The sequence below is a fragment of the Olea europaea genome, chromosome 12 (assembly GCF_002742605.1).
Source record: "Olea europaea var. sylvestris chromosome 12, O_europaea_v1, whole genome shotgun sequence".
Classification (NCBI taxonomy): Eukaryota; Viridiplantae; Streptophyta; class Magnoliopsida; order Lamiales; family Oleaceae; genus Olea; species Olea europaea.
This window is the reverse complement of record NC_036248.1, coordinates 9,436,873-9,446,057: the sequence shown is the minus strand read 5'-3', so window position 1 is coordinate 9,446,057 and position 9,185 is coordinate 9,436,873. Positions and strand designations below refer to the sequence as shown.

Genomic DNA, 9,185 nt, shown 5'->3' with positions numbered 1-9,185 from the left:
CGTTAGGTAAATCGTACTAGGCAAATCCCGTGAGATAGACTTGACCGAAAAAATGTTGATAGGAAAATCGAACTCGTGATCAAATGTTTCCTCACTCACCTAATCAACCAACTTGTTCAATAATTCGATATACCACAACTTAATTAGATGTGTCAAAGATAAACAATGTGTAAAGTTGAGGTCCGTCGTCCAATGTGCATCCCCTACGTCTTACAATTCTAAGGCACAACAGTAGATTGACCTTTAAACGCGTAGATCTTCCTCTTTGATATATCTCTCTATCTGTCCCTCCACTACATTCGCCGTCTCTCTTAACTCTCACACACTCTCTCTGTCTCGTTCTTGAAAAAATGGTGATGCTTGTGGACTGTTCCCAGTGCCGCACCCCCTTACAGCTCCCACACGGAGCAAAATCCATACGCTGTGCAGTCTGCCACGCCATCACTCTCATCGGAGAACTCCTCAACGCGCCACCTACTCCGCCACCACCTTATTTTCCACGTCCCGCCACCTACAGCAACAACTACAACTATTATGCTCCGCCGCCGGCACCTATTCCTGCCCCAACGCAGTACACCCACGCTCCACCAAGTCAACCTCCGTCGGCTCATGGCCACAAAAAGGCCGTCATCATCGGGATCTCGTACAAGAACTCGAAGAATGAGCTCAAGGGTTGTATTAATGATGCCAAGTGCATGAAGTTCATGCTGGTCAACCGCTTCAGGTTCCCTGAAGCCTCCATTCTTATGCTTACTGGTAATCAAACTCAAAAGAAAAAAAAAAATTAATTAAATTTGGAAACTTTAGATTAGATATATTGCAGCTTCACGCATACATAAATAATCTTTGATGAATCTATGAATCATTATGGGATTGACTTATTGAACATGAATTTTGCGAGTTGTTCAACGCCAGACTTTTTATATTATTGTTCTCTTGGGTTAAAAAAATGCCAGAAAATTTAGAGTAAAGAGCTCTTATATTGGGATTTCCCCCCAAAATAACCTTCTTAAAATAATCAGATTGGATTCATTGGAATGTAGAATTATTTTCGCAACCTTTAATTTTGAGTACTATAATTTAAATATCTTTATATTATAAAATGCCTTCTTGCGAATTAGTCAAATTGACATTGTCCTGAGTTCGATCAAAATCGACCACAATCTGGTTAAATTTGGCTCTTAATTCTCCTCCTAAAGATATGAATGTACTGGTTAAATCTTGTCCGACGACCCATCTGAGTGGTGGGATTGTGTGAACTAAGCTACCAGGTTCATCAAGAAACTAGGGTCGCGCTGGGCCTTGGCGTAGACCACTTGTTTAAAACTTAAGCCGATAGAGAAAGCATCCGGGATTTGTCATTCATTTTTTCAAAACTCATTTTTTTCTCGGACTCATGTTCAATCACAAGTTCACACAATAAAATATTTTGCGCGTAAGTTCATAACTTTTTCTTCTTTTTTTAGCCACACGTACTCAAAAAATCACTATTTAAAACTTATTTTTCCAAAAAACAACTCTTTTTAATGGCTACCAAACTGAGACCAAATTTAGTCTTCAATGTGTGTAAACCCCGGATTTACAAGATGTAAAGACGGACAGACAGCCAAATCCACAACGAAAACAAAAGGTTCGAAAGAAGCTGGAAACATCTCACAAGAAACTCATTTTTAGAGGAACTTGATTCCTTGCCTATGTTTCACTTTCTGAAGCTCAAGTTTTGCAATGTCTTCAATCACAAGAACTGAAGCTTCTGTACTGGATATTGAACTCTTAAGAATCATAAAGTCCGTAAAGGTAGGTCCCTAAAGTAAAGAATCTTAGTGTAGTTTCCTGTTAGGCTTGAAGAGTTTGAAAGGATCTTCATGTTAGCTTAGACGACAACAATATCCACAACAGGGCCTTGAATATAATTTCCGTGATAGGTATACTATTTTGCTAATCTAATCAAAATCATTTTGTGGAAGTATTTTTTCAGAAGAAGAAACTGATCGATACAAAATTCCGACAAAGCACAACATTAGGATGGCAATGTCTTGGCTTGTACAAGGTTGTCAGCCGGGGGATTCCCTCGTGTTTCATTATTCTGGTCATGGTTCGCAACAGAGGAACTACACTGGAGACGAGATTGATGGCTATGACGAAACACTTTGTCCTTTGGATTTCGAAACACAGGGAATGATAGTAGATGATGAAATTAATGCAACTATCGTTAGGCCTCTTCCTCGTGGAGTCAAACTTCATGCGATCATAGATTCCTGTCATAGTGGTACCATGCTAGATTTACCATTTCTTTGTCGAATGGAGAGGTCAGTGTGAAGATTAATATCTATTATAACCATTTTCATGCTCATTCTGAATTGAAAAATATGTATGTGTGGTTGCAGAACGGGTAGATACTCATGGGAGGATCATCGTCCCCGATCAGGTGCTTGGAAAGGAACTAACGGAGGAGAAGTCATATCCTTCAGTGGCTGTGACGATGATCAAACTTCTGCAGATACTGCTGTAAGCCTTATTCTTTATGTTCAAGATTTTATTCTTAGTTAAGTCAAGCTGTAACGGGATTATATTTGTGGCTCTGAACTCGAAGCATTTTTTGCAACTACTAGAAATTAATGGGTTGATGAAAGCACAAACTGATACTATTTGAACATTGGACAGGCTCTATCTAAGGTTACTTCAACAGGTGCAATGACTTATGCTTTCATTCAAGCAATCGAACGTGGGCAAGGGAATACATATGGAAGTATTCTAAGTGCAATGCGATCTACCATCCGAAGGACTGATGATGAGATAGGAGGGAGTGTTGTGACAACACTTCTGACAATGCTCGTGACAGGGGGAAGCGCTGGTATCGGAATGACACAGGTATGTTCTCGACTATTCCGTATTTAGGACTTCTGCATTTCTTTTATTCGATCGAATGTCTGCATATGTTATTGTAATCATTGTTGGATGAATTTTGTGAATAGTGACGCTGAAATAAGTATAATGATGGTGACAAAGCCGAGGCAAGAGTTGGACTCTTTGTCCTTAAGTCGAATTTGCCCCGCAACGGTGCCTACGGATTTCGGCAATCGACTCCCAAGATACAACGGCTACACTTGTGTTTGTAGCACTCCAAAACACAAGTACAACGAACCAATTTAGGCTTATGTACTCCAAGGATGAAATGAAAGAAAATCAAAATAAACGAAATGATTTTGATTTTGGATAGAAGAGAGGATGAGAAACGTTTTGCATATCAAACTGTGAGGAATAGGACACCCAAAGGGTCCTATTTATAGACCATGAAGGGGTGTGGACGAAATGGTTGAGACCAAACCATGCACCATTTCCAAACAATGCACCTTTATGAAAAGGTGTCTATTCACTAATGGTTGAGGTCTTTTTCGTAATTTCTCATTCATCCGATATTGGTTTTCGAAATGCCAAATATACCCTTCAATACATGCAGAGAAATCAAAATTCTCTTTCGGGGGCGTTGCCCCCGACCCCCCACGAGGGGCGCTGCCCCCTCGACCCTCGCGACCTGACCGGGCAGGTCGATCCCCGTTTGTGCGCCCCGAAGCGGCGAAGTGGCAAACAATTTTGCCTAAACGGATTGAGTCGAGCTTTTGAGTATTTGGCCAAATTCGATACGAACTTTAATCGATTTTCAATTCTCAATTTATTTAACCAATATCCAACAATCATCAGTTGCTTTTGCTTTGGATTTCTTAGAATTTGAGCTTCATTTGACTACAGGAACCACAACTTACTGCGAATGAACCGTTTGATGTATATACAAAGCCGTTTTCGCTATGAGTTCTGCATACGAAGGACACGTTTCTTCTGCAACAAGTGAAGTGCCAATCCAGCTTTTGGCTTCTAATCTATTTTGAAGCATGAAATATATGCAGTTCTTGATTTTCATTCCATTAATTCGCAAATTGCAACTTCTGGGTTCAATTACTTTGAACTTTATTGTGTTACTACGAATTGCTATTGTTGTATATTGTATTGAAATTTTTCCTTGGACTAAAAGCATAGTGAAAATCAATTTTTGTACATCCCTGCTACATGAACAAGTTAATAGGGGAACATGTGGCATTTTTTCATTTGACAGTCAGGGGAAAAAAAAAAAGAAAAAGAAAAAACCAAACAGGTGTTGCCAGCACGTGTCACCTAACTCTGTAAAATGCCCATTGTTCGAGTGGCGGCGGCACCTATCACCCAACTCTGTAAAATGCCCATGTTTGAGTAGCTTTATTCATTTTTGTATCTTGTTCTGTTTTTCTCTCTCTTTTTGTGCCTATACATTGAATTTTTTAACCTTAACACGAACAAGTTATGTTATTGGGAGTGAGTTAATATTGAATACAAAATGTACCCTCAATATTTTTCTCTCTCCATCGGGAAAGGTAACTTGTTTTATTGTCGACTTGACCACTTGATATGTGCTTTTGCTTGTTACAATTGCAAGAAAATTAATCTATTTGTTCAATTGTTGATAATAATCATGTTTGATAACATCAAAACTTGGACCATTAATTTAAGAAATAATTTTTAAAATGGATGAACGAAATATTATCAAGTGTTAGTTGTCAACCAATATTGTTAAAAAAAATTGCACTAGTAGTATTATTGATTACAAAATATCCTCAGACGTTATACGATGATATCCTCAGACGTTGTATGATGATGACACATTTTCATTTGGTACCGACAAATTGGATAACACCAACACGGGATTAGAGAAGAAAATATAAATTAAAATGTGGTACGTTGCTTTTTAGTACTGACTATCCAACACATCCCATGAACAATAAAAACGTGTTCAAGTAAAATACTGGCAAAAAACCTGAAATTCAGTCAAATTATCTGGCATGTATCACATGTTCAAGAAAAACATTTACTATCCACTTCGTTTGCATAATTATTTCAAGAAATTCTTTTACATCAGGCCTCCGAGAAATTTGTTTAAAATGAGATGGAAACCAGCATTAAAAACACGGAAACAAGAAAAAAATCAGGCAGACGACAAAGAACAGAAAATTTAAATGGACTGAAGACTTGCTTCTCTTCTAGTCTTAACCAGCGAGAGCAGCATTGAGGGCACTGTGTACATCAACCCCGATTTGTGCTTCGGCCTTCTCCACGTCGGTCGATGCTGCGTTTAGTTTCTGTGTGAACTCCGTGAGGCCTTTCTGAACCAGGCTCGAATCAATTTGGTCGAGTGGTGTGGCCTCAACGGCCATTATATCCGCAACAGAATTTGCATGGATAAAAGCAAACCCACTGCTGAGAAAATATTTTTTTACCTCGTTACCTTCATGAACCGATAGCACACCGGGCTTCAGCTCAGCAATTGTAGCAACGTGGCCAGGCAAAACACCCATCTGCCCAGTTGTAGCTGGGACTATGACCATATCAACCTGAAAAGACACGCACAAGGATGAGAGAGAGACCACTGTAACATGACAAACCAAGACGAAGTAAGAGTTTTCCCCATAAAATTAAGTTGAGCTACGTAAAAAGGTTTATTCAGTTTACTCCCCGTTTGTTTTCCATTCTTTCCTCATTAAAATGAAAAATATGATCGTTATCCATCACATCAAGCCACCAAATTTGAATTTTTATCCCTTGTGTGGGGCTCGTAACAACTATATTTTTCATTTTCATTCTTTCAAAAATAGGAAACAAACGAGGGCTAAAAAACTAGACCGTTAACAACTAAAGGACTATAGCCCAATTTGTCCAACTGAGATTGTGTCGCTCTTGTACAAGGGAGTCTTATTTGTACCATGCATACATCTTAGCTTATCATTTTGTAAGATTATTTTACAGATATTTTATTTTTATAGCCCAACACTAAGAGGGTACTATAATAAATTCCACACTTTCTACTTATGCCAACTATTAAAACTTTCCTAGACGGTGCAATTTATTTAGAGATAGCTATACGATTATGTACACCACATAGAAGGTCATATCATCTCATATATTTCATCAACCAAACTATGGAAGTATTTAAAGTTCAAGGATAATATTCAGTTTAAGACAGTCGATTGTGGACTCAATTAACTGGAGGTATGGGAGACTCACTTCAAATTTGGACCATTAGATACTTGATCTCGCTAAATAACAATTCCAAAAGTTATCATTAAGAGGCCGAAAGATCAAATTAGATTGATGACTCTGCACTACCTGGTTACCCAGAATTATCCATGAGTTGGTAAGTTTTATCGGAATCCACGTGGCTAAAGCATGGAGCTTGTATAGTTGCTTGTTAAACATATAATGCTGTTGTCACTTGACCAATGTTAAACATATAATGTTGATGTCACTTTACCAATTTTCATCATAGACTTGAAAGTACTATTATAATTTTGTCCAGTTGAAAACTGGAAAAGATCTAAAGATTATATATAAAAGTAGTACCTAGGGTAACAGTATGTTCTAACAGTAGCAGGGAAATAATTTTTCATGGTACATGACAGAAGACTAGGCTCTAATACTTTGTCGAGAAATCATGCATGTTTGAAAAAAGCTTCACTACAGCACTGTTCATCTATGCTTTCAGATCCTTACTGAAGGGGGTAATTTAACTGATCGGTGGTTCATTGTCGCTAAGATCAGTATATCATAATGGGAATGCGGGCATTTGCTCCAAATACTACATCAACTGACCCTTATATTGTCCCAAAGCTTATCAAGCCTTGAGAGCTTCAGATCTCAAAAGGTTGAAATTGCCTTGCTCAACTATAACTCATAGAAATTTTGAAATCATTCAAGGCTTTTTTTCTTGTAGTATAAATTTATCTTCTTATCCACAAATGCAGAAACTTTTTTGCACTAAGCCCCTGTTTGATGACCATTTTTTTTGGAAAAACATTGTTTAAAAATCAATCAAGGAGGGGTATAGCTTGAGCTAGGACACCATGAGAAAGTCCATCTACTCATAAAGAGGGAAAAAAACTTAAAGCTTGACATAAGACGCTAGTAGAGAAACAAGACACCCAATTTCACTTGATTGATCAGTATGATCCATAAAGATAATACATTGTTTTCCAGTCAGGTAACAAACTGAAGCCAATAATTTTCCACAATGATTAAAATTTATAGAAGGCCCAGGGTTGGATGAGGATATCTTCATACCATTTACTGACCATTCCAAAGACTACATCAGCTGAATGTAAAGAAATTCACACTATGATTGTACAAATGAAAAACAGAGATAACAAAGTAAAAATTATTTAAAATATGTACTTACTACGCATGTTATACCTAAATTATAAGGTCAAAAACACTTCAAGAATATTGTGTTAATACTTTTAGAAGTTAGTTGTTGATCCTTACCATTCAGACATTCAAATTAGAATTGCAGCAGCTAAAATGTATATTACTTGTTCATGTCCTAACCATTCAAACTCTCATATTTCCATTAGCCTAAAACATCTGCTTGCTTAGGTAGTGACAAACAGAAAAAAGAGATTGGATTCATAGTTGGCAAGGAATTGATCCACACCCCACATCTACAAGAAGGCAGTTTTTGGAAGTTAAGAGTGACACGTATGCTTGGAGAAGCCAAGTCCATGACAGGCCATATCAAAGCTTAAAGCAATTACCCGAACAGCCCTAGTAACAAAAGTGAATCTATCTCCAAACATGGCATTATATCTTGCAGCCTCGGACCTGCCTTTAAGTGCTTGAAGAAAAAAAAGTTTCTCGAACATTTTAGAAGATAGATATCAACGCGCCAGAGTAACACATTAGCCCATTTCATTGTTGCTATAGTCCATTAGTATGTAATTGCCTTTTTTTAGGCGTAAATTCAACCAGGCACCTGCACAAATTTTGAGGCTATCTTTGCATTTATCTACACTTCCGATCTATATTATTTGAGGTAATGTTATCCGTTATCCAATATAAAAATTGAAACTTTTACTTTGCCCTAAAACTTCAGATTATTCTCAAATCTCCAAAGATAAAGCAATTGTAACATCGCCATGTTACTCCTATTCTACTAAAATTCGATGATACAGAATACTTCACGCACCCACGAAAATAAAGACGCCCATAAATAATATGCACAAGCAAAGATATGGTATTTATTCTTATAAATCTAAAATATACCTCTTTCGCGGATAATAGGGAATCGTAAGGGAGAACGAGATTGACAGTGAGCTTAGATGGAATGGTCGAAGGGGTTGGTGGGCGAGGGGTCATGAATGCCAACGGAGTCTTCGGTGGGTCAATGTTCGGGACCGCTTTCTTCCAGGTGTCAACGAATTTCGAGTCTGCGGGTGCCTCCGCAAGATCGGTGGAGAATGGGCGTCGCCACCTCATAGCGGCTCTGCTCAGGAGGAATCTTTGGGCCTGTCTCAACATTTTCCCTTCTGATTTTCTGAATTTGGAGGGTGAGTACTCGTGTGCAATGCAATGAAAGATTGGAGTTTCGAGGGAAAGTGGAAGACGAGTGAGAGATTGACATTGGACGGCAAGAGAAAGAGATATGGGCTAACAACAAATACCCAAGGCCCATGTAAGCAGTCTTCAGGCCCACGAAGTTTTTTTTGTTTTATTTTCTTTTTTGGATTTAAATATCCATGCAAAAGTCACAATAAATTTACAGAGTTATTGCACTGTAAAAATTCGATTCCTCGAAACAGTAAATTTAAATCTACCGTTGCAAATGAGTGAAAGGATAAATTGTTACTACGCGACGTATTCAGAACGGTAAAACAATAATACAAATCATATGGCTGATAAATTCGAATCTTCAAAAAAATAAATTCATACCTTCAATGAAGTTACTGTCACTACACAATGCATAAAAGAGACTGATAATGAGATGCAGCAAGATTAACAACAGATGGCTAAGTAGAAAAAAGCACGAATTGCAGAAGAAAGTTAAGCTGCGGGTGACAACAATTCATTCCCACGAAGGTTTCGTTTCTCTTGAAATATCGTCCTTGATCCACTTTTGAATCCTTTTGATAACGAAGAAATACTGTTAAGAAGTAAAAGAAATAATCAAGAGATGTTCCATTCATTCCCGCGCCAAACATAAAAGGAAACACGTTAAAATCGAAAGCTTACTTCGAATGCTAAAATGAGAGGGATAAATAACTTCCCCCTATCATTTGGGTTTGGCCCTTCAATCAACTTCCTGTCAACAAGAATACCCTTGCTTCGAT

At 37.9% G+C, this 9,185-nt stretch overlaps 2 protein-coding genes across 2 annotated transcripts; one reads left to right on the top strand and one right to left on the bottom strand.

The window, feature by feature from the left end:
• Window positions 1-244: 244 nt before the first annotated feature.
• On the top strand, window positions 245-4,266 carry LOC111405535 (metacaspase-1-like). Its single transcript, XM_023034474.1, has 5 exons — window positions 245-756; window positions 1,979-2,309; window positions 2,388-2,508; window positions 2,665-2,871; window positions 3,751-4,266. Exons 1-5 carry the CDS (start codon window positions 351-353, stop codon window positions 3,808-3,810), a joined length of 1,125 nt encoding a protein of 374 aa, XP_022890242.1. The 5' UTR covers window positions 245-350; the 3' UTR covers window positions 3,811-4,266.
• Window positions 4,267-4,804: 538 nt separating this feature from the next.
• LOC111405534 (ATP synthase subunit delta', mitochondrial-like) lies at window positions 4,805-8,581 on the bottom strand. The gene is made up of 2 exons (XM_023034473.1): window positions 8,122-8,581; window positions 4,805-5,420 (listed from the first exon to the last, which is right to left on the bottom strand). Exons 1-2 carry the CDS (start codon window positions 8,374-8,376, stop codon window positions 5,076-5,078), a joined length of 600 nt encoding a protein of 199 aa, XP_022890241.1. The 5' UTR covers window positions 8,377-8,581; the 3' UTR covers window positions 4,805-5,075.
• Between the last annotated feature and the right edge of the window lie 604 nt (window positions 8,582-9,185).

Excerpts from the sequence above, each read along its gene's own strand:
- LOC111405535 (XM_023034474.1), top strand. The coding sequence starts at position 351 with ATGGTGATGCTTGTGGACTGTTCCCAGTGCCGCACCCCCTTACAGCTC. Across the intron at positions 2,509-2,664 it reads AAACTTCTGCAGATACTGCT|GCTCTATCTAAGGTTACTTC; the intron begins GTAAGCCTTATT and ends AACATTGGACAG. Across the intron at positions 2,872-3,750 it reads CTGGTATCGGAATGACACAG|GAACCACAACTTACTGCGAA; the intron begins GTATGTTCTCGA and ends ATTTGACTACAG.
- LOC111405534 (XM_023034473.1), bottom strand. The coding sequence starts at position 8,376 with ATGTTGAGACAGGCCCAAAGATTCCTCCTGAGCAGAGCCGCTATGAGG. Across the intron at positions 5,421-8,121 it reads CCCTATTATCCGCGAAAGAG|GTTGATATGGTCATAGTCCC; the intron begins GTATATTTTAGA and ends GTGTCTTTTCAG.